Below are 24,806 nucleotides of genomic sequence, written 5' to 3' on the forward strand. Positions count from 1 at the left end.
TCATAATGGAAAACTGTGAATGAAAACAGGATATTGTAAATTCATAAAGCAACCAAAAACCCAGTCACTCCTCTCAATATATTAACAATAACGTAACCATTCAATATACTACACTAGGTCTTTATACATATGAGAAATGCTTGTTTCCAAAGCCTTTGTTGCAGCATATTTGGTAAGTTACATCACAAATAATGTTTTATTTTCCAGTGGTTAGTGGTTGCATACCGAGTCCAAGAAACACTGCTCCATTTAAACAGCGTTTAAACATTTATATAACAGTAGCTTCACCTCCTTTTGCTTAAGACTTACCAAAACCCTGCTTCACACAGTTTCACACCGTTATGGCTGCCGACTAATCAGTAGATGCTCAACTGGATCATTTTGAGGTTCTCTGTCTTGCTCAAGGGCACTTCAACCTTCGTTTTTAAGATTGGGGGAAGATATATGAATGCACCTTCATATTTATGAACTTCCAGGTCTTTCCTTTGACTTCTATTCATCATTATCATCAGTCCAACAGAATATAACTGAACTGTTGCTACAGTTCAGTCTTATCAGGGCTGGATTAACCTGCCGGCGAACCCAGAGGCGAAGAGGAGCTACTGGGCATTTTCCAACCCCCTGTTACATTTAGGGCCTTTTAACAGCAAAGAAAAACACCAGAACCGCCTTCAGTACAGCACTGGCTAAATGACTTGTCGGGTGCAATCCACCGCGAAACAATAAGGCATGCTCTGAAGGACGAATTTGGGGATTTTATGTGTGATGTGGTCCCCCTTATTGACTTTCTGGAAGAAGTCCACATCAGTTTGATAACTCTCATTGTCCATCAGACAGCTCTTAGACAAACAGTCTTTGTTTTTCATCCTTTTCTCTTCAAATTGTATTTAATTTATGTACCTTTCTTTAAAATTTGTCAGCTTGAACACTCTTCACTATGTTCATTATGTGTTCTTGTGGGTTAATTGTGTTCTGTGTTCATCTTTATTTAAAACGCAGGCATATAACAGTACCAACTGTGTGAAAAATCACAGCTTCAATAATAATACGGTAACCCCCTATTAATCCAAATCACTGTGCAATCTGTGCTGTTTTTCTAAAATATGTTCTACCGAGCTCCAGACTTGCTTTGTGGTAAATTGTTTGAACCATAGTTTCATTTAGGAATATAGAAAATATATCACGAAGCTGAAATAATGAATGTTTTGAAACTATATTTTGACACAAGTGTATTTTTCATGACAGGGCAGCACGCCCACCATAAAGAAAGAGTTTACCATTTTCGTAAATATGCTCATTCACTTTTCTGAGAGTTACATGAGAAGATTGATTTAATTCTCAAGTTTGCTTGTTCAATATAAAGCTACAGCCATCAGCCAGTCTCCTAACTAAACTACTATCCCGGCTCTGTCCAGCACCTAATAGCACCTCTAAAGCTCATTAGCAGACACTTCATGAAGTGTATCATTTGTTCATTATGTTCGACTATTTCTTGGCTGGGATCACTGTCTTTCTGGAGTCTTTTTCTCACTGTGACAACAAGAAATAGTCCAAGAAACAACAAGACACAGCAAATGACCCTGTGTAAAAGTACAAATTGTTGTTTTTAAGCTTCAGTTTTTGTACAGAATTAGCAAACAAGACGTAACTTGATAATTAGTGAGCTTTAGAGGTGGATTTTGTTATCGATGGACAGAGTCAGACTAGCTGTTTCTCCTTTTTCCAGCCTTTATGCATAAGCTAAGATAACCAACTGCTGGCTGTAGCTTCATATTTACCATGCAAGCATGAAAGTGGTATCGATCTTCTCATCTAATTCTCAAGAAGAAAGCAAAAATTTCCCAAAGTGTCAAACTATTTCTTCAAGGCCCTTATCATGTTAGTTGATTTTGTGCTTTAGAGTTGTATATTCTCAAACAAATTTTAAGTTAAATTGGCAAAGTCAGTGCTGTTACTTTAAAATGCCCTCTCCTTTTATATACCAACCTTGTATATTAAAAAATGTAAAATCGACTTATTGTCTCATTAGCATGCAATTATTTACATTTAGGTTTTGGTTTTGTATCTGTTTTCTGTGCTACTGGTCTACAAAAGGGCTGTAAGCACAAAACATAAGCTTTCACCCAAAACTAGAACAGAACTGCACCATTTGATTTATTTATCTGGATTTTCTGTTTTAATAAAGCGATAAGAAAAGAAAACTTAATATAAATTAATATAATTTGACCATTCTGACATTTGACCTCAAATGCCTCCTTTCACGAAGCACTTTTCAGATTTTTAACGTGACTTGCTGGTTATGAACATGTACTGTGTGTATGTGGTTTTCTTATTGTTTGTGTGTGTGTGTGTGTGTGTGTGTGTGTGTGTGTAGTACATTAGGATGTGTGTATGGCCCTTTAAAACCAAAAGAAATCATAAGAGAAAATGAGGGATGAGAGGGGAGAAAAACACCCACTCAAACTGAAAGTACGATGTGTGTGTGTGTGTGTGTGTGTGTCTGTCTGTGTGTGTGTGTGTGTGTGTGTGTGTGTGTGTGTGTGTGTGTGTCTGTGTCTGTGACGATGAAGCCACACATTAGGTGTTTTTTCTTTTGTTTCCAGCATCACTATGACACAGCTTGTAACAGAGTGGCGTTATGACAAGGTGGATGAAAGGCTGAAAGATCGACTGAAAGAGCGTCAGCGGGCCGATCATCTTTGGTGAAACTACATCTCTTTCTCCCTCTCTTTCTCGCTCTGTCTCTCTCTCTCCTCCCCCTTTTCTAACACACATGTCGACCTACCAGCAAACCATACACACATGCGTTTGACACTGACACATCTCTCTTCGTAATGACAACTTGACAGGTAAGAATATATTTTGTTGCATTTTTTTATTTTAATCAATAAAAGCAGTTTGTTTAACAATCCAGGGACCCTACATTAGCAATATTAGCACACACTACTAAATCACACATGTCCCCTATGAGTCCTGCTATTGGCATCATTTGACACTTTTATCCAAGGAGGCACTTTTTTTTTTACTAACTTTGCTAGTAAAATTCACTTTGAAGGTACACATTTTCAGGGATTTCGTGAGATCAATGAGATAAATCTTGTTCAAAGTTAAGGGTTTGCAATGATGCAGGCAAGACGTTCATTGTGCCAAAAAATGAAAGACAAAAAACGCCGCTGCCGGTTAACGTCAGGAAAATATCCGTAAGAATGTATGCATTCAGTGCTCTGAGATTAAGTGTGGATGAGAAATGAACTTTAGTACAGTTCCTCTTCTTCTTTTTTTCATTACTGCGACCAAAATCTGTCAAATGACTATGAAAATGATCTGAAAATGTGCTCATTGATACGTCCATGTACAGAAAATGTCTTGGAAAGATGTCTATTTGCATGCGTAGATGCAAAATGATAAATGATAGTATGATTTCTCTCTTAGGGTTGAACCTTGACATTACCTGTTTTATTCATTTCACTCTTGTTACCAGCAGCATGTTGGTGTTTACACCAAACAGCCTCTTACATAGGCCTTTCAGAGGCCTCAAACGACACGCTTGACTAATAAACAATTTGTGAGCGATATCATGAATATGATACCCATCACCGAGACTCAGCTAAAACATGTCCTGTACTGATCCACCAGCAAAAGGCCCACATGTTATTTGAAGTCTTGGATGCAACTGTAGAAGCCATTCATTTGCTAAGCTTTAATATTTGATACTATTGTGAATATACACTTATTAGGTTTTTGTTGAAACTCTTTTACGGAGGTGTTAATTCAACTTCATGGTTATTTTGGAGGCTGTAGTTGGTGGCGCGGCTCGACTGTCTTTAATTTATTTCTAAATTTTAAATGTGAGGATGAGCCCATTGAAATGCACCATCTAAGGGTTTTACTGTTTCTAGTCTACCCTCATTGATTTAAATAGGGTGGACAAAACAGGAGAAGAAGAGTTTTTGTTGTTGTTGCTATTTTTGTCCTCCGATTTTGTGACCTCCTTTGACATCTGCAGACAAAACGGGGGCAACAACCGCTTTTGTGTTTTGTACTACGAAGCAAAACGACGAAGCGTCTGTGCCAGCGAGGGCCGCAATGCAATACGTCTCGTTGAACAGAACACAATCGTCACAACTCAAGATGAAAATCCCAGCTTGAGAAACCGTATATAAGTCAAGTTGCTTCCTGTTGAACAGTATTCATCTTCTTCTCTATGAGGAAGAACGACTGACATGAGGAAAAGGAAGAAGGTTGCAATGGGTTGCAATGCATTTCAGTGTTTTCCAGAGACATATAACAAACAAGGGATTCAAGATTTATTCAATTGTATATTCATCATTAATCATATGTATATTAAGTTATTGGGCCTTCGATATGAGACCCAACATACTAAAATACAAACTAAATTATCACATAAGTATTCACCATCTTAACTTTAGGTGCAGTAGAGGCACCTCTGTGTTTGTGGATAGGTCTATACTAGCTTTACACATCTGGATGCTGAAGTCTTTCCTTGTTCTTTTTTGCAAAATCGCTCAAGTTCTGTTGAGTCACATGGGAACTGTTGGGGAACAGTAATTCTAAGTTTGAACTCTGACTTGGCCAGTGCATGACATTAACTTTGTTGTTTCTCTCAATTTCTGTTCCTTTTGGCTTTGTGTTTGAGATCGTTGTCTGGCTGGCAAAACATTATGTTTATCGGGTTTTCCGCCAGGATTTCTTTGAATTTTGCATTCAGATCTTACTAAATGCTGTGTCCAACACCGAAAGGTTCAGTTTTGGTCCCATCAGACCAAAGAACCGTCTTCACTTGGTTTCCCTTGCTTTCTGAGAAACACACCTCAGATGTCAGGTGACATTTTTTCAACAGTGGTTTTCACTTTGCCATAAAGCATCCGGAAAACAGTTGTTGTATGCATGGTGTCTCCCTTCTTAACCATGGAGCCCTGTAGCTCCTTCAGTGTTATTGTAGGCTTTTTTGCAGCCTCCCTCACTACTCCCCTTCTTGCACACACATACAGTGTTGGAGCACGGCCTGCTCTGCGTAGATTTACCGCTGTGACTATAATTGATATCACTAGTCTGAGGGATACTCAGCATCTTGAAAATGTATCCTCTCCGTGATTGGCGCTTTTCAGTAACCTCACTGCAGATAAGCTTGAAATACTCCTTTATCTTTACGCTATTGTTGTTGCAAAGAAATGAGTGTGTGTGCGTAACCATTTATCACTTTTCACACCTTAAATACACACAAATGACCTTCATTTAACCTGTGATGAAACTTCTGAAATCTATTAGGAGCACCATTGATGATTTATATGTGTCATACAGGGAGCGATTACTTGTGCAGTCTTTAATTTAATGTTTCATATTTGCACTTTATGTAGATCGTTTCGTAAAGATTTGTTTGTTTTCACTTCGGCATTAAAGTGTAAATGTAAAATAAATACTAATTAGTGATTTAAAGTTGTACAAAAGTCCAGGCGATGTGCATATATTTGCTTTTTTCCTCTATATGACTTTGTCATCTTCACTGTATTGTTGCATTGTGGTATTTGCTGTTGTAGATATACAAATGTTGAGTTTAAAACTACAACAGCAGGAAAATGTGATTTAGAGCGACACAGTACACAGATAGGGAGGACAGAGAGAAAAGGCATCCAAAAAAATCATCCATCAAAAGGAAATGACATGTGTTCATCCAGCTGCAGGCATAAAGTATGAAGGCCGATATGAAGACGATGCGCTTCGCCTCCTCAACGCTGAGGAATCAACTACTGTCACTACTCCTCACCAGATTTCAGAAGTGTGCGGGCCAATAATCTTATGTTTACCATCTAAACAAATCCTTCAATTAATTAAGAAATCAATCTGAGTTGAGTTTGCTGCAGTGCAGCTGGAAGGATGAACTCTTTCATATTAAGCACAGAATAGTTTGATAAGTTGTCGGTCAATCGCCTTGGAAAGAATTAATTTATTTATTCACTTAAACATGAAGCAATGGCAGAAATGTTAAGTGTTCAGATTAACTGCAGCTTTTGTTTTTAATTAACAGGCAATAAAATAAGACTCGATCGAAATAGAGAAATTGTTGGATTCTTTGGTAATAATAGCGTAGGCGAAGACCTGTGCGACTCCATTCAATGTTTACAGAAACATGACATTTATGCTTGTATGTAACATTTGAATATACTTGAATAAAGTTGCAGTTTTCATTCAGTTGATGCATTATATTTACACACCAAATGACTTTCTGTCCTGACATTTGTGTTTTGTGAATAATGCAGCTTTGATTAATCTTATACCAAAGAATGTATAAATGCAATCTTTAACGCTCTTACTAATTTACTCTGTAGATTCACTACATTCACCACAGTTACACTATGTTCACCAGTGTATCAGTGATCAATTCAACGTTTCTAGCAATATAATATACAGTCCAAATACACTTTTCAAAAAGTGCAGGCGCAAAAATATATCAGTAAGTACTACTGCAAGTCTGAATCCATTATTAGCTTGAATCCTGTCATAAGTTAAAGAAAAACGGTGAACTCACACTAATTTATAGTGTGAGTTTATATTTATAAAATGTTCTCCAAATGACAATACGCTAATTACTTTTCTCAGTTCACTGTAACCCTTCTGACCTTGAGTTGAATGGATGGCAATAAAGACATTATATTGTGTGATCGCACATAATTGCATACAAATGGCGACTTTAAACAAATAGATGACCGTGATGGTAAAATTGTCATTAATCTGTAATATAGTACAGAAAATGTTAAATTGGACTTATTTGCCGCTTACAAATTACATTGCGTTTAAAATGTTTTGTCACTCTTGAACCAAGCTCGATAAATTTCTTAGCTCTTGAAAAGTTGATGTATGGATCATGTGGGGCTGGAGAGAACGGTTTTAGACGGTTTTAGACAGTTTTAGATGGTTTTAGACGGTTTTAGACGGTCAGCGCTCGCCATGAAATCAGCACCAGCGTGTACAGGAATTCTGTTTACGAGCAATGCGGGTATATGAAATTCACATATTTACCCAAAGTGAGTCAAAATGTCCTTTAACATCCATTGTAGAACCCTGTAGGTTGGACCACATGACACAGTGTGCTCTATTGTGTAACTCCACCATTTATAAATGCTTTTTGGTGATGAATGATAAAATGTCCTCGTGTGGTGCAGACTGGTGTCACTCATTTTAAATGAAAGAAGCCTCTAGAAGTCTGTACTGCAGGCATGCGTACGTACAGCAGGGTCTCTGAACCCTGTGATCTTCTTAGGTGCAAAACCTCTTTTGTGACTCTGGATATTAAAGAGTCGTTGAGCTGTTCTGTGATTTTCAGGCCTGCCTTGATTCTTTTGTAAAACAAAACAGGAGCTCCTATCTGTTTATTTAAAATAGATCAAATATCAATATGGCAGTTTTAGGACTTCACTGTGTGGGGTCCCGACACCAAAGCTGTAACATCAGACACAAAAATTAGAATTTCACTGCACTGAAGCTTTGCATGAATCTTATTTCTTATATGTGTATGTGCAGTTATTACTATACTGTCTGACAGTGGTTTAGACATAACATCTTTAAGACACTTTCATGACTGTTTTTCCTAAATTGTGAACAAATCGGAATGTTTTTGAGACAGGGATACACTGTCTATTGGTAAATCTCTTTAATTGATTGAATCACGATTGTGTTTTAGCTTCAAATGTTTGTATAAAGTTATTTATTTAATAAAGGAAAAGCGTATTTTTTATAAATATAATCTTTTGCACCAGCCTCTTTTGCAATGAGCAGCTTGGTAACAGTTTCACTTTTGCGTGTGCGGTATTTAATACTTCGTCATGCCTTCTCGATGATGTTAACCTTGTACCGTCCATCATGCATACACCTTCATCATCAGCATAGAACGTCATTAGTTCCAATGTGATCGAAGGGCAAGATTCTATTCGACAAATACAGCGGCATTTTCATTTTACTAGTGGTTGTTGACAAGCTTAACAGCCGCAAAATGGCCTGTTGTGCGTTTTGTGATGCGATGTGTTTCACATTATATGATGGTTTAATTTCTGTCTCTTCCATTCAGTTCCTCTGTTCCCGCCAGTCATCGCTTATTTTTTCAGTGACAGAGGTCAGACGGAGAGGGTTCGGAGAAGAAAAAGTCCAGAAGTGCTTCTCTCGTTCCCCCTCCTCTGCTCCCGAATGTTTTTATGGTGAATTTGAGAGAAAACTAGAGAACCGTCTCCCCCGTATTCACTCCTCCGCACTCCCCTTCCATCCTCTCACATCCTTTCATTCACACATTTCTCGTTCGGTTGTTTTCTCGAGGTTTCGTGTGCACACAAGTACAAGTACATGCAAATGTGTACATGCAGGAGACCCAGACACATTTTTGAACTGTTAGGCTTTCCATACAGAACCACAGGTATAAAGAAGGTATGATGCGCTTTTTTCAGATATACGGAGACCTTAAATGTTCAAAAACTGCGTAAAAATCCACTTCAAGTCAAGGTGCCTTGAGTTTAGCCTTCAGCACTCTAATGAAGTACGGAAATAAGCTTCCAAACTTACATTTGAAGGTTTTTATTACAAAAAAAACAATATATTCTATCTCATTAATTTAATCACATTATATGAATTATAATAAATATTAACAGCCAAGGGCATTGTTTAATCTTAAAATACATGACTATACTGAAAAAATAAAGCCCTCCTAGTTGCATTGTTTTAATTTACACAAACTAATCCACATGTTGTGCACATATGAACAAAATAAGAAATATTAAAGAGTCCCTGTAATATCGGCAGCTCTCTGCTTATTCCCTTACATTTTTCAGTTATGTCAGCTGTCAGACAACTGCATGATGTTTATTTGCAGGTATCAAGATAGAAAATACAGAATAAATCGTCCCCCTGTTTCTCGATTCCTCCCCACAGTGATGTAAGGATGAGTCAGATATTGACATTGATAATATGTTTTATATAGATGTCTGCAAATGTTTTATTGCAGCTGAAACTCTTTGCACCGACCGAGGAGCCTTCAGATTTAAAATAGTTGCATTAAATATAATGTTATATCGGCAGTTTATCTCTACAAGCCTGAGCCTCAAATAATATGATTTGATATATTAACAAGAATGTTCTCAGGTATGCTAATATTGAGGTTATTGTGTCAGAGACAGGTTGAGTTACCACATTATTATCTATTATGCATGTTAATGCTGAGGTTTACAGCAATGAGATGTAGTCACACTGTACAAGTGACCTCAGCATTAACATGATCACCAACGCACACAGACATTCTCTTCCTTAAACACACACACACACACACGCCCACACACACACTTTTCCATAATGCATAATACAGGTCCTGTGTAGGGGTTTCTCTCTCTCGCTCTCTCTCTCTCCTCTCTCTCTCTCTTACACACACACACACACAAACGCACACACACACAACCATACTTAGGCCTTTTTCTCATGTAGGGTTGAAAGACATTTTTATCCAAACAGAGACCACAAAAATGATTTGTGAGCACAGATCACAGATGGTTGCAGTGTCACATTTCACAAATGTTTGTCACGCACAAATCATAGATATATTTGTGAGTTCTACAGGGTCTCGCATGCTCGTGTCGCAAGTATGGTGTTTGTCTTGGTGAGTTGAGGTCGTAGTCATTTTGACTAACAAGAAAATGATTTTATGTTGCAAGTCGCAGCATGCATGTTGCAAATTTTGTGAAACAGACCCCAGGCAAGTTTAGCGTCAACTCAACCAGACACAACATTGTCAGAATAGATGATCATAACTCTCATAACAGAAAAGTTATGTTAAACAGCAGCTTTGTCAGACTGATATATCCACTTCACACTATGTGCAATAGATGCTGTCACTTTTGATGCAATATTTACGCAGTTTTCCAGATGTAGAAAGTAATTAAGTATTTTAACTCAAGGAGTGTAAGTGCGATTCAGAGGCCCTGACACTACCCTTGAGTTTTTTTATTTTGTCAGATTTACTTTGTACATTTTATAGTGAACCTTATACATTATACCATAACATATTTAATATAACTTAAAACTCAATATAGTATATATACAAGTATATATATGACACATAAAATAAAGATACTTTATATACCTCAATTCCATTTTATACATTTACTCCACTACATTTTAAAGGGAAAATTTGTTTTTACCCCACAAATATAGTCTTATGACTGTCTAAGTAACCTTGCAGATAAATACGTTACATAAGATGTCCATAAGATATGATTAATTATTTTGTTTTTAGTTTTTTTGACTACCCAAATAACAAAAGTGTGTGATGCAGTTAGATATAGCATGACCCTGAGCACATATATCCTGAAAATACTGCCAATATTTTCACTAATCACTGATTTACCACTCTTCAGGTTGAGTATTTGGATTTTTTTACATTGCAGAACCGTATTTCAATACTTTTTGCACCATGGATAGTGAGCCAGTCACTATATTATGATGCTGGTTTTTAACCAGATTTATTAGTGTTCAGACTAATTACTGTTATTTAAACTGCTTGAAATTTTTGTCTATATTAACATACCTGTGTGTGTTCTTCCTGTGTGTGTCTTCTGACACCTGCAAGTGTCTGTGTGTGAGTGTGAAAGTCAGTGTGTGTGTGTGTGTGTGTGTGTGTGTAAGTGTGTGTGTGTGTGTGTGAGAGAGTGTGTGTGTGTGTGTGTGTGTGTGTGTGTGTGTGTGTGTGTGTGTGTGTGTGTGTGTGCACATATGTTAGTGGCCGAGGTTACTGGAGTGGCTCTTACACAGTGGCCGTGTTTGAGGTTATGTGTGTATGTGTGATCTGGTGTTTTAAGGTTAAATGACATAACAAAGGTATTAACAGCAAGATAGCATATAAAAGGTGCATACCGTACGTTTGTGTGGTGGGTGAGTGGGCGGGTGAGTGGGTGGGTGAGTGGGTGGGACTGCAGGGTGTAGAGGGTTCCCTGAACCTCATCGTTTGTCGCCGTCTTCCTTCCTGTTTCATTCTCTCTCACTTCCTGTCAGCTGACTCAGCCGGAGAATCTTGATCTGGTAAACATCTACACTGCCGCCCCTGCACATGCACTCTCACACACATACACACGCGCGCGCGCGTGTACTGTATGAAGCCACACACAAACACAAAGATGTGTGCAGGCACATACACACATATAGAAGCACTCGTGTATGGGCACATGCACAGTTGGGTACTGAAAGACACTTTTCACACATACACACACCTTTTTCGCACCTTAGACAGTTAGATAACCTTGCTAGTTTCAAGCAAAAATAGTACTTAAATACAGCTTATATCATAAATTTATGCATATTTAATTAAAAAAAGTGAGGAAATAAGTTTATTTCAACTCAGCAAATTAGAAAGCAGCTAAGATTCAATGTATGTTACATCAAGTGTTCAGTCACAAAAACTCAGCATGTATATCTTAAAAAAGAAAGGAGCTACAGAAAAAAAGAACAAAAAATAAAGGCATGACAAGAGAAAATAACAGAAATATACAGCAGAGAGCAGATAATAAGAGAAATGGACAGCAGAGAGATTTTTTTTTTAAAAAGCCAGCAAAAGAGAAAAGAAGAAAGACAGGACAAGAGAAAACAAAGTTGGGCGCTTGGTGAGAACGAAAGAGAAAAAGAGACAGAAAGAGAGATAAGGACGGGCAAAGAGACGGAAAGAGAGAGAGATAGATGGAGGAGGGGGGCAGAGAGATAAAGATAGCTGAAAGGAGGGAGATCCGTCAGCGTTTGTTTCCTCAGGATGTGGTTACCACGACGACGAAAAGGCAGAGAGGCAACATCACTACCCGCTGGTCCCTTCTGACACCTGCAAATGTGTGTGTGTGAGTGTGAAAGTAAGTGTGTGTGTGTGTGTGTGTGTGTGTGTGTGTGTGTGTGTACGTGTGTTTCGATGAGTAACTGAGTGAGTAGCTGAGTGTGTGCGTGCATGAAAAAGACAGTGTATGTGTGGTCTGAGTATGCGGTGGTTGTGTGTGTGTCCATTTTGCTTAATGTATGTGTGACAGACAGTGTGTGTGTGTGTGTGTGTGTGTGTGTGTGTGTGTGTGTGCGCGCGCGCGCTGTCAAATGATAGAACAGCGAAGAGAGAGAGTCAGATAGGAAGAACTATGTGACAGGTTGAAAATCAGAAGGGGAAATAATTAGAGAAACGCACGAGACAGTGGAGAGCGATAAAGTAAAAAAAAGTCAGAGACAACTATGTGGATAATCAGAAGAGCAACCAGAACCCGAAAACATGAACAGCAGAGGACGAACATATGTGAAAAGGAAATTAAGCGCCAAAGACTGGTAAAAAAAAAAACAACAACCTCAAAACGTATACAGTGTATTTGTCTCTTCAGCTCATCTTCCTTTGTTGTCTCTCTCTCTGACTCACTCATTGTCCTATTTAGAACAGAATGTGGTTTCAAGAAAGAAAAAACCTGCGTAGAACTTGAAATTTAATGCAACACACTGTAAACCTAAACGTATAGGCTACGTGCTTGCTCTGAAGTCAGTGCTTTTGAGAAGATTATATTATCAGTCAGGGTAAAAACTGAAAAGAAAATGTTTTTTATTGAACACTTATTCAGTTGCAGTGGTTTTATTTAACGCCGCAAGCTAGCAAAATTTTTTTCTCTTTAGCTTATTAGCTTCTCCTGCAGCATCAGTTCAGCACAAGGGTTCTTGCATTTTTCTCAAATTTTCTTCAGACTAGGTTCCAGACATTTTCAATCACAATAATTTCTCACTATCATTTGAGGTAGACGGTGAGCATTAATGTTCAACAAGATTATGCATGCTAAAAACTGCTAATCGTGCCGGTACTCCAGTGGCCTATAGCATGCTCATGTAGCATTTTAGTATGATTTACTATTTTGTAATATACTTCATAGTAACTAGTTTATAACTAGCAATTATCAAAAGAATTACCTTCGACATCTGTCAGGCTCTGCACAGACCATTAATGGACGAGGATTTGGAGGTGCTGGCAGAAGTGTAATCTATTATGTTGCAGCTATTCACACAAAATGTGCCAAAGCTACATTTATGACTACTCTCGTCTTGAAACAGGCCTATTTGGTCTGACGCTTGCAATAACTACATTGTGTGTAACTTACTTACATTCATTAGAAAGTGATGGCACTGAGCAACTATGCTGGTTTTACTCCATGTTGGCAGAATGGGAGGAACGGGAAAACACTTGTTCACACCTTATTCCAAGATGGTTATCCCCCTGCTAGCCTAAGTTACTGCTTTTGCTATGCTGCGTATTTGAAAAGGTTCATTAACAAGTGAAACCAGATCAAGCTATGTACAGCTGCATTTAAATTAACTGTATACGACCTTATTTAGATGTAATTGCCTGATATGGTTTTGCGGTCATGTTTGCACCGATATATATTGACACTTCTGTAGTACTTTTGAACAAGTGGGAGGTAAAACTTATGTCAGAAAATTCACAATATCTCTGACTTGGAATAACAACAGGCTGTTTTTTCTGACTCAGTTGCTCATAATGTCATGAAACATGACATGATTAGTTAAAATAGTTCCAGGACTCTGTAGTTTTGGGATTTTATTCAGGTCATTCATACTTACAGTCTACTTACACTGTTTCTATCTCTCTCTACTGTAGGCACTCTAGCTAAACCCAGTGAGCCATCATGGAGGACCGTTCATCCACCCACACCTTTGCCAATCACCATCATTGCCTCCGTCCACCCTTTCACCTTCAGAGCTCTGAAGTTGGATATCCATCCACCCAGCATGCCCTGGATTCCCTGAAGCAGTATGGAAGTAGAGGGGAAGAATCCATAACATCCTTCTCGACTTCGAGCACTTCTTCTGGGGGAAGGAGAGGGAGTAGCGGGGGTGACAGAGGCTTCCTAAGCACGAGTGGAGGTGGTTTGGATGGAGATGGTAGTCTAGGAGGCCATCTTGACAGAGAAAGCAGTTCAGGCGGCCATTTTGCTGACGCTTGGTATGGCAGTAGCAAAAAAGAGGATGTTTGGGATGACGGGGAGAGTTGTGAAAGCACTGCAGACGATTTTTATGGTAAAGGTGGTTGCTACAGTAACGTAAATGATGTTTTTTACACCAAGGATTGTGGCAGTGAGGACGGAGTCACTCGTAGAGTCAGAGCAAACTACAATAGTTATTCCCATGTTAGCTGTGAATCTAAAACTGACACAGTTTACGTTAGGGATGCTAACGTTAGCCACTTTACTAAACAAACTAGTTACAGAAGTGATGGCAGTGTAGATTATTGCAGAACAGATTCAAGAGTGAGTGATAATTATTTAGGAAGGGAGGAAGATTATGGGTCCAGCAGTGGCTCAGGTGAGGATCAGCTTCAACCAGCAGAGTTGGAGCAGGGACCCTGGCTCAATTATTCCTCTTTGAATCAAACTGGAGACGGTAGGTGGAGAGGAGGATCAAACACCCGCACTTTGGCCCCCGGGTGTCTTCCACAGAGATCGCCTATAGGCATCAACAGTGGGACATACACTCAAAAACTGGACTCTTTCTCTGAAGCTTTTCTCTCCCAGCGGAAGGGAAGATTCCCTATGATTCCCAGCGGTGATTCTTCTGGACACATCTGGGAATTTGGAGTTGGGAAAGGAGAAAGCCCCGGACTGATCAAGTCAAGGCACAGCTGCGCTTTTGATTCAGACCCCTACTTGCCACCCTCTTCCTCCTCACCTATTCACCCGTCTCTCCCGTCTTTCCCCTCTCCTCCCACATCATCTCATCTCATGCCGTCAGTTCTTAGTCCTCCTCCCACACCTTTACCTCCTCCCTCTCACTCCCCATCCAAAATGGACTCTCCCGGTGCGTTCGGGGGAACCGTACATCCGGTTTCACAGGGGGGAGACACACTTGGTGGGCTCCAGTTTTTTGCTTCCCGCCTTCAGCCATCTGTCCACTCCCCTGGGATGATATGGAAGTTTCCCCTGCTGTCACATTGCTTTTCACAGTCGTCAGAAGACCCCAGCAACAACGAGGACAACCTAAGATCTTCCCATGGTGGTGACTATGGCAACATCACAGGTAAGACGTTGTATGTGCATTTTTGTGAATGAAGAATATAAAATATCTATCGATAAATGTTTATCTGTCGTAACATAGAAAGAAAAGAGCGTAAAGTCACTTAAATGAACTTTATTTCCCCCCTTACAAAAAAAAACCACACGTTAAAACCCACATGTAAATTTACGGGACATGTGGGTTTTCATAGGTGAACTTGTGAAATTTCCCGTTTCCTACATGCAAATGATATTTCACTTTTCACATATAGTCATACAATTTGTAACAGTTATTTTTTGTAAGATTTTACACATTTGTGACAAAACCATGTCAAAACAATCACATGTGAAAAATGAAATGTTCACCTGTGATGACCGACATATAACCGCAATTACGGTATGTTTGCTTTAAATTCACCAGTGGGACTTCACAAGAATTGAGTAGTGTTTCCAAATAACAGATTCTGTCAGTGTCTGGTGTAACGCTTTCCTGTCTGTAAAGATAACAGTGACGTCTTTGATTTTTTTTTTTTCTGTCTAGTTTTAGTTTTCTCACAGTCACACACAAGATGATCAAGCAGTTTTACATTACATTATGGAGCACTGACAATATCATGACAATGCCATGACTTTCCTCTGTCCTCTACTGTTCCTGTCGTCCCCGTCCCCCTTTTTTCCCATTCCATCTCTGTTTTTATTTTTCCAGCCTCACATGACGTTGTTCAGTCTGCCGAATCAGCGTTCCTCACTTCTTCATCCCACCGGCCGTCCCTCCAACCATCCAGAGCTCTCTGTCCCACCAACACTCCATTCCTCCATCCCTCCTTCCCTCTTCCCTCTCGCCCATGTCACCTTTCAGGCCAACATAATGAGGCGGCAGAAAAGAACGCTCCTTACATGGTGACCCAGAAAGTAAAGAATGGACCAATCAGCGTCAGCCAGCCACAGCTACAGGTAGCCTACAGTGTGGAACTTCTACCTCTTAACAACAGGAAGCATTTGAAGAAATGTAACGAATTTAAATTTGTCTGAGTGAGACAAGAAAAGCAATCTTGTGCATCTTTGTGCGTTCTTGAGTGTGCGGTCCAGCATTGTTAAAAAATTGTGTTCATTGGGTTGCCAGGTTGTAAGCCCATATTTAAGAAAAGACCATTCAATAGATAGATATCCTCCACTTATGTAGGCCTAGTTGGCTTAATATATTTTAGCATATCAATACTTTGGTTTATGACCAAATACCTGAAAAACTAATGACATTCCCATCAGCCTTTTTGTGTTTAGTGCTAATTAGAACATGTTAGCATGCTAAAACACTAAAATAGGAGTGTGAACATAGTAAACATTATGCCCACTAAACATCAGCGTATTAGCACAGTGGGAGAATGTTAGCATTAAGCTCAAAGCACTCGTGCCTCACAGAGCTGCTAGTATGGCTACTCTTTGTCTTGTTAGCTTTGTCTTTATTAGTCAGGAAGGACTATTCTGTAGATGGTTAACCTTTACTGTTTGAACTATATTCCAGACCAAAACCATCTATTAATTACTTACCGAAAAGTCTAAGTACAGATTTTATGAGTTATCGTAGAGTTAAAAAAATAAATAAAAAATTTAGATGTGCTTTTGGATTCTTCATCATGAACAACCACTGTGTTTCAAAAGTCACATTTTCTCTGTGAGGTGATCAGGTTTGCACATTGTCTTCACTCTTCCATCAACAAAACCCAGGTGACTAAAGAGCTTACCGGCTGACATGTCACAGCTGGAGAAGCTATGCAGAGGTAGTGGGCGGATGTATAAATGGTTGTTTGTCAAGAAATTACGTTGGCGCCAACTGCATTACTGCTTCTAAAACCACAGTGTTAGACTGGGTTTTTATTTTTAAGCATGTTGAAGAGAAAGTGGCAAGCAACAAGTTTGACTCATAATACATATTTGAGGAGTTGTTCAGATTCTTAGAACAGGAACATAAATCCATCCATCAGTATTTAAAGCAATATTTGCGCTCTCGTAAATCCAACTTCAAAATCTTATGGCTTGTCAGAAGAAATACGGATTCATCCATGAAGCTGACAGAGCCCCATCTGCAGTCTAATATAAATTAAACAATACAGTATGTACCGATGAAAGGCTGCCAGCTTTTTATTACAGGCTTCTATTGGTTTTTATGTTTAACTAGAATGAAAAATGAGACCACAGATATTAACTGACTGTCTAAATACCTCAGCTTTTAGACAGACTTTAATTGTGCGAGCACTGTATTTTTCTGTCTGGCTTTTCTTTACAGTTTAAAATACTTTTTTCTTGTGTTCTTACAGCAACAATCTTCTCCAATCTACACTGGAACTCCATTTCCCAGTATCCTTCACTCTAGCAGGGGTCACAGGAGGGGTCACTACACTCCTCGACCCCTCCTCAATCCAGCCCGCAGGGGGGCAGGGCTCTACTCCTCCCTGTCATCTCTCCATCACAGAGAGGAAGAGACGGCATGTGGAAAAGAGGAAGAGGAGTGTAGTGTGTTGTCGTAAGTAATGTTCTGAACTCGAGATGATTTAAGAAATACGATAATAACAACTGAACACCAGCGATGAATGTGGGTCAAAGTGTAAATAACAATCCTAGAACAGAAATAGACTGAAAAAAGTCTATTTGCTATTATTAGAATAACGCTTTTACAGGATTCACACTCAGTGTTTTCTGTTTGTTCTGTTTTCTATCCTTTGTGTTTTATTTTATCCCTTTTATCTCTTTTTCCTCCTCTCTCCAGGTGGGTCAACGTGGGTCCTGCTTTCCAGGCTGAGCTTCCTCTGTGCTGTGCGGAAGGTGAGCGGTCAGAGGTGTGGTCACCAGAGGGTGAATTGCCCAGGGAACAGTTGCTGTGGAAACCATTGGACAAGCTGGAGGAGAGTACCAACTTACAAGATCAAGGTAAATTGCCTGCCTAAATGAAGAAATGTTAGAAACAGGAGGTGATGAGTGAACGTGGGAATGTTTTTCAAGCGGAAAAGCCAAAAACTACTTTAAGATTACGATGGAAGAAAGGCCATGGATAAATTAAAAGTTTTCCGTTAATTGATTGCAATGTTAAAACTGTGACTGTTTTGTGTGTGTGTGTGTGTGTGTGTGTGTGCTTGCACTCAGTGGAGAAGCTGTTGTCGATGTGTAGTTCTAGCTGCTTACCAGGAGGGGGCAGTAACATGGAGCTGGCTCTGCACTGTCTGCACTACTGTCAGGGAAACACAATGGTAAGCAGCCAGGAAGAATATTAATACTTTAACATACAGTATGTCTATATTTCTTTATATATTCTTCATTTATTCTTTTATTTTCCATTCATTCCATCATTTCCATCATGCACCCCTCCATTATTACTTGCCTGCATCCACCCCTACTCTCTCACTAATTCTCTTTGTCATTTATTCATCTCTTTCTTTTTTTCTCATTCATATTTAGTTATTTCCCTTCAGAATCATTGCATGCCTCATCTGTCATCCCCCCCCCCCCACCCCTCCCCGATATGTTTCTCTCCCTCTTCTATTCCTCTCTCTTGTGTAGGCCACACTGGAGATGCTGCTGTTCTCACAGCCTTCACCAACTGGAGACTACCACTACTCTGGTAACCTTTGACCTTTCATTTCACCCCAACGCTTTGGATTAACCTGATTAATTTCAATTAACTCTTTCTGTGAGTTTTGCTATTGAACTATAGACAAACTCTTCACTCTTACCCTGCTGAAAATATGCTGACAGGCTGTTCTGTTCTGATTACTAAACTTACTCACTCATGATTTGATGTTTTTTATGTTTTGCTTGCAATGAACAGACCAAGCTTGAAGTCCACTAATCCTTGAGAACTTTCAGTAAATGTGGTATTGAAGGACAGAAATAGTAAACTAGTAAAATGAAGAAGAATGTGTTGCAGTGATGAAAGATTACATTCAGTGTTTTTCTACAACAAAAACAATGTTTTACATGTTGAAATGTGAGTCAGCAAAGAGAACCCATTCCCACTGTATGTACAATAGTAGCCTTTGTATAGGCCCAAACCTCCTGCCACTTTTCTCACATGCCATCCTCTCTCTCTCTCTCTTTTTCTTTGTCTGTTTGGTGCATGAAAATCAAGTAAGGACTATGTTAAGTACAGAGCAGACATTGTTCTATTTAGTACTCAGGTGGGTGTATCCCTGTAGACAGGAGTACGGCTAGAAATGTTCAATCAAAGTCTCCATTTCCAACAAAGTCTCCCTTCCTATAGAGCATTTGTGTGTGTGTCCTCAAGCAAACTTTATCAGCTGTACATATATGCATATGTTTACGGTTTACGCAACTTGCATTGTGAAAGCAGGCAGTCACTACAATCCATAGTGACAGAGACCTCAGACTCATCCTCTCCTCTTTCCTTTCATGAGCTATTGTCCAGTTGCTGCAGAGCAGCACGTTTGGATGGCCTTTTGGTATTTGTTTTCATTGTTTCTCATGCCCTGTTTCCCCCTGCCTGTCTTCCCCTCTCCCCCTTTTCGCTCTCTCTGTCTCTCTATTTAGGTAGTGATCTTTGGACAGAAAGTGAAAAAAATCTCTTCAGTACAGCTCTGGGGACTTATGGAAAAGACTTTTCACTCATACAAAAAATGGTACAGCTATAATTCATTGTTTATTATTTATGTTACATTCTTCTGTTAATTGCCTTTTGTATGTGTTCACTTTCTAATCTTTATTTGGCCTATTTGGACTAAAAGTACATATGCACATTTACTATAAATACTGACATGAATAAACCTAGTTATTTCTGCTGCATATTTTGGTGAATTTCATCATAAGTTCATTCTGTGTGAGTCAAAGGGCTCTATTTTGATGCAGACTCATGCTGCAAAGGTGAAGCAGTGTATTCCTAAAGTGCAGTGGGTTTTTTCCCCGCCTGCATCTGTTTGATGTTTGGTGACTCATTGTCCACTGCAGTAGGAGTGCAGCAGACATATTAAATTGCACAGAGAAAAAAAAAAGTTTATTTCAATTTTGATGGTATGCTATGATATCTGATTCTTATCAAGATCTTCCCTTTCAGCTCATTCACCCCCTGTACAGCCATCTGAAGGCGGCAGTTATGCACCTGTAGTCTGTAACTGAAGAGACCTCATTGTCAAAGTGCAATTAAGCACACTAAATCCACACATGGTTTCTTACACAATTATAGAATACTAAAAGTGCACCCCACCCCACACTGTGCTCTGAGGAAATCATTGTCAGTTGTATCCTGATTCATGAAATACACACCCAAAAACTCACAAAGTTCAATTTTAAGGTTGATTTTTTGCAACTCAGTAAGACATGAATAGGACACTGAGGCCAATATAATTCACAACATTCACACATAGCTGTACACTGATTATATATTACGGTAAGAGATAAATAACAGTGTAACATATCATTGGAAGCTGAAATGAATCAAGTCACATATGTGTCTGTATGTTGCAGGTGAAAACTAAGACCGTGTGCCAGTGTGTTGAGTTTTACTACCTAAGCAAGAAGCTCCTGGACAAACAGACGAAACAGAAGGAGGAAGAGAACAGAGATGGTGAGACGGAGCAGCAGGAAAGTGTAAGTAACACCTGAAAGGAGCGGGCGAGAATGAAGTGTGTAACTTTTTCTCAATGACCTTGCTTTTCATTTCCTTTTCTGTCATTTTCTGTTTTTATACCAGCCCGTTTCCTCAGTTCTAATTAAATTGCTATCTTTATCTCACTTCCTGTTGTTGTTTTTGTTTTTTGTCTATTTCTATGTCACTCTCTGGGCTATGTCATGTATTTTGATCTGACAGATATGCCTTACAGAAAGGAAAATAAGAGAGGCAAACAAAAACAAATGGTGTGGTTGGTGTAGGAACACAAATGGAGTATTTATGTAGTCTTGTGTAACGAGTTAAATGCATTACATGTTTATCCGTTGTGGAATGCAGCTCAATAAGTCAATCACAGCATGATGGCTTACAATTGGTCCTGTTGTTATAGACAACACCCATCTGTCAGCCAGTGGACAGGCAGTTTGGACGAGAGGAGGCGGTTCCTGTGCCCTCATTGGCCAGCTTCTTCCCCTGCAAGCTGTGCGGCAAGTGAGTGGGACAAGTCATACTAGAAAAAGCTTCAGCACAAATTTTTCTGTGTTTGCCTTGAGGGCGAGCCAACAGATGGTTTCGATTCTCAGACCTTCCTTTCATTTCTGTCTTTCTCTTCGCTCCAGAATGTTCTATAAAATCAAGTCCCGCAATGCTCACATGAAGATCCATCGCCAGCCTCAGGAGGATTGGACCGACAGGCGGCTGCAGCACCAGCTCCTCACTCAGCGTCTGGCCCTCAGTCATACTGCCAACCTTATGCCTACCCCAGGAAGTAACTTGCTGCCATCTCAGACTCCAGCACTGACCTTTCCCTCCTCTGGCCTCCCCGGTACTTCAAACAACAACAGCAATACAGACAGTGTCCTCAACTCTGTAACCAGTAGCAACGCCATCGCTCCCAGCAATTCCAGTGTCCTAGATCCCAGCACGCCTGTAACATATAGCAATATCAGCGTTCCAAACTCTCATGTAATCCCCAGTATTGATGTCAGTGACTCAAATCAAAGAGAGTCCAACACTGTCTTACCTTTCCATCAGTCATGGGGCTCATTTGGACACAGCCCCGACCCTGCTGCCTTCTACTGCAACCAAGAAGGGAAGGACACTGTAGGAGCCCAGACAGGAGGTGTGAAAGAGCCAATCAATTGGCAGTAGTGTTTAATTCTCCCAAAAGCATTACTACCACTGAGGTCTGAGACTCATCAACATATATGCATTGAATTTTCAATTCAAACTCATTTTTGATTCAAACTTCAGTCCTGGACAGCCTCCAGGTACTTTCTTTTTTTAATGCATATTTTTGTTGTAAACTGAGCACTTGTGTGTGTTACATATTTAAATGTTTCTTATACATTTGACATTTTAATTAAATTTGTAACCTTACGCTCGCTTTTGGTGTTTCTGTATTCAGAATAATTTGGCCTACAGTACAGGAGCTCATATATGCACACATTTTTATTTCTACAGTATACTTGTGAGGAAGTGATTGCCCTTGGCTTCTTCCCCTAATCTTACCACATATCCTTGCCTTTCTAACTGTAACCAAGACCAACTCTTAACCCTCACACGGCCCTTTACAAAACACCAAAATATCCTCACTTTTCAAAAAAGTCCTCACTCTCAAGGTCTGAAACGCATAAAGATCAAGGTCCTCACAAAGATCCAAATATAAGAGCCTACACACACATGTCCACAAAGACAGACACACACAGCTTGTTGAAAGGACTTGATATAACACCATAATGGGCTAATATTGACCTTGGTAGACCATCTCCTCTCTCACAGCTGTCTGAGTACTAACTACAGAGTGTGTGTTTATGTGTGTTTGTGTGTCTCTGTGTGTGTGTGTGTGTGTGTGTGTGTGTGTGTGTGTGTGTGTTTGTGACTGTATCCTGGAAAATACTGGGAAAGGGCTAGAAGCAGTAGTTATATGTATTTGTGTGTGTGAGTGGTATAATAAAAAATGAAACATAAACATAAAAAAAAATAATTTTAGGATAATTTGTGATGACATCAACCAAAAACTTTCTTCACCTTGCATTATATACTGTATATCAATCTATTTCCTAGTGTCTGCATGTTGATTTTTATTATAATACTGAATGTTAAGACAACGTCCTTATGACCTTATGTTTACACTCAATTCACCTGCACTGATTGGGTCAGTATCTTATCTGTTGTCTCTAGTGCATTTCTTAAGGCGGTTCTTTTATCCCATATCTTCATGAGCGTTACTAGCACTATGCTAGCGATAACAGTGTGTGTATATGGTATGTACAAGCATATATAATGTGCAATGTGCCCTTCTAGGTATCCTTGTTAAAGAACTATCCACGTCCTGTATGAGTATGCAGTTCCTCAAGCGTATGTGTGCATGCATGTGCTCTATTGTGTGATCATATGAGTTTGTGTGTACACATGTGTATGTGAGCGTCATGTGTGCACCCCTGTTTATGTGTCCCTGAAACTATTTACAATGGCCTTTTAAATGGTTCCTCCCCCTGAAACACTCCCTCCCCGTGGCAAAAGTCCAGTGTGTCCAGCAGAGTTTGTCTGCCCTCTTTTCTCTGCCACTGATTCTTTCCAGCGCTGCACCTCCCACCTCTGTAACATAGCGTGAGCTGTTTCTAGTTAATAAATGTGCTTGACCAGTGTCAGATTTGTCCTCTTTTCTTGCTCCTGTGCGCATATGCTCACTACCAGCTAACTGGGACTAAATGTAGTGATTTGAAACTTTACTGCGGATGTGAATGTGTTTGAAGTTTTCATTTTCACTCTCTAACTTGAAAGCGGAGGAGAGCGAGAGGGGCAGCAGAAACCAGCAGCAGCCCTGAATGTTGGCCCTTTCAGAGAGAGAGAGAGAGAGCACAAGCATGTAGATAAAGGGGGAGAGGGACACCAGATCAATGGGAAGAAAGAAGGGAGGAATGGGGAGAGAATAAACAGAGAAGTTACTGAGCAGTGGCCATTCACCTATTCATGGCGAGCAGCTCTTTGCCAGTTGACTGAGCCCATGCACCCACCACAACCCACTCCCACTTTTTCCTGGGTGAGTGTTGGACTGGTAAACAAAAACAGCTTTTTTCAGTCATTTCACTGGTGTGACAAGGGTATAATACACTGGAATGTGTGTCAATCAGAAATAACTATGAACGCCTGAAGATGAAGTTATAAACAAATAAAGGATAGCAACAAAGGACGACATGATATATCTTTTTCAGTTGAATTTAATGACAGTTATGAAGTTATCTTCATATATTTTCCATGTAATCCCTGACATGTTTCAAATATTGAAAGAGTTACCAGAGTAAATTGAGTAAAATCAAATAATAAAATCAATACATTACTGAAGCAAGTCAGCTTATGATTAAATCTGTGTTTGAATCTCTACAATCCAATACATTATCTCTCCTTATTTACAGAAAACCCCAGCTTAAGTAATACCAGAGTGCAGGTACAGTTGCAAGAATGTTCTGCTTTGGCACAGTAAAGCATGCATAAGAGGCTAGCAACCTTTTTATCTCACAGACAGATAACAGGACTGCTCTGAGTGCAACCAACTGTCATTTAGGGACAGTAACAGAAAATTACTGAACTTATGAACGTAGAAAGGAAAGCAATTCAATTCTCACTTTCACGAGCAGTTTGAACAACTACATTTGTAGTATAAGAGTTGTTTAACCAAAAATACCTCTGATCCCCTGAAGAAGAAAATCTCAAGTTGAAAGAATGTGCTTTGCCCTTCTTGGACAAACAGGTTTATATGAGAACAAGGATTTAAATCTTAAGGTTTTATCACTTGTAAGATAATGCACATGGAGGCAGACTGCTATCATTGACACAGTTAGAGGTTGGGCTCTGTTACGTAATAGCTGGCAAAGGCTTGGCATTACTATAGAAAAAAAGTTTTATTCTCTGTCCCTCTGCTGTTGGCACTTGCAGTGCACACAAGCTTTATTAGCTTAATAATGTTAGCAGCTGCACTACTTGAAAGCAAAGTTCTTCTATACATACCAGGTCAGGCACTGGGGTCAAACATTTTATCATTGTATCTTACTTTCAGATAGTGGCTTGTTTTAATCTCAGCTAACATTTAAAGTCTTGTTCATTCAGAAACAGGTAATAAAACCAAAGTAACA

The 24,806-nt window shown here is 39.5% G+C and overlaps 1 protein-coding gene across 4 annotated transcripts; it reads left to right on the forward strand.

Moving 5' to 3' along the window:
- Positions 1 to 2,520: 2,520 nt before the first annotated feature.
- LOC137174425 (uncharacterized) lies at positions 2,521 to 23,321 on the forward strand. 4 transcript variants are annotated; one of them, XM_067579684.1, is made up of 11 exons: positions 2,521 to 2,849; positions 13,670 to 15,084; positions 15,766 to 16,013; positions 17,375 to 17,580; positions 17,824 to 17,984; positions 18,198 to 18,301; positions 18,612 to 18,672; positions 19,599 to 19,687; positions 20,529 to 20,651; positions 21,062 to 21,162; positions 21,291 to 23,321. In XM_067579684.1, exons 2-11 carry the CDS (start codon positions 13,698 to 13,700, stop codon positions 21,820 to 21,822), a joined length of 3,012 nt encoding a protein of 1,003 aa, XP_067435785.1. In that variant the 5' UTR covers positions 2,521 to 2,849; positions 13,670 to 13,697; the 3' UTR covers positions 21,823 to 23,321. The 4 variants fall into 4 exon arrangements, with proteins under 4 accessions (XP_067435785.1, XP_067435784.1, XP_067435786.1 ...); XM_067579683.1 differs by lacking the exon at positions 2,521 to 2,849 and adding an exon at positions 11,216 to 12,339; XM_067579685.1 differs by lacking the exon at positions 2,521 to 2,849 and adding an exon at positions 12,386 to 12,579.
- Positions 23,322 to 24,806: the final 1,485 nt, after the last annotated feature.

Source organism: Thunnus thynnus, chromosome 22, assembly GCF_963924715.1.
Source record: "Thunnus thynnus chromosome 22, fThuThy2.1, whole genome shotgun sequence".
In the NCBI taxonomy this organism is placed as follows: domain Eukaryota; kingdom Metazoa; phylum Chordata; class Actinopteri; order Scombriformes; family Scombridae; genus Thunnus; species Thunnus thynnus.

Coding starts and splice junctions, on each gene's coding strand:
- LOC137174425 (XM_067579684.1), top strand. CDS start 13,698: ATGGAGGACCGTTCATCCACCCACACCTTTGCCAATCACCATCATTGC. Junction 16,014..17,374: donor TCAGCCAGCCACAGCTACAG/GTAGCCTACAGT, acceptor GTGTTCTTACAG/CAACAATCTTCTCCAATCTA. Junction 20,652..21,061: donor AGACGGAGCAGCAGGAAAGT/GTAAGTAACACC, acceptor CTGTTGTTATAG/ACAACACCCATCTGTCAGCC.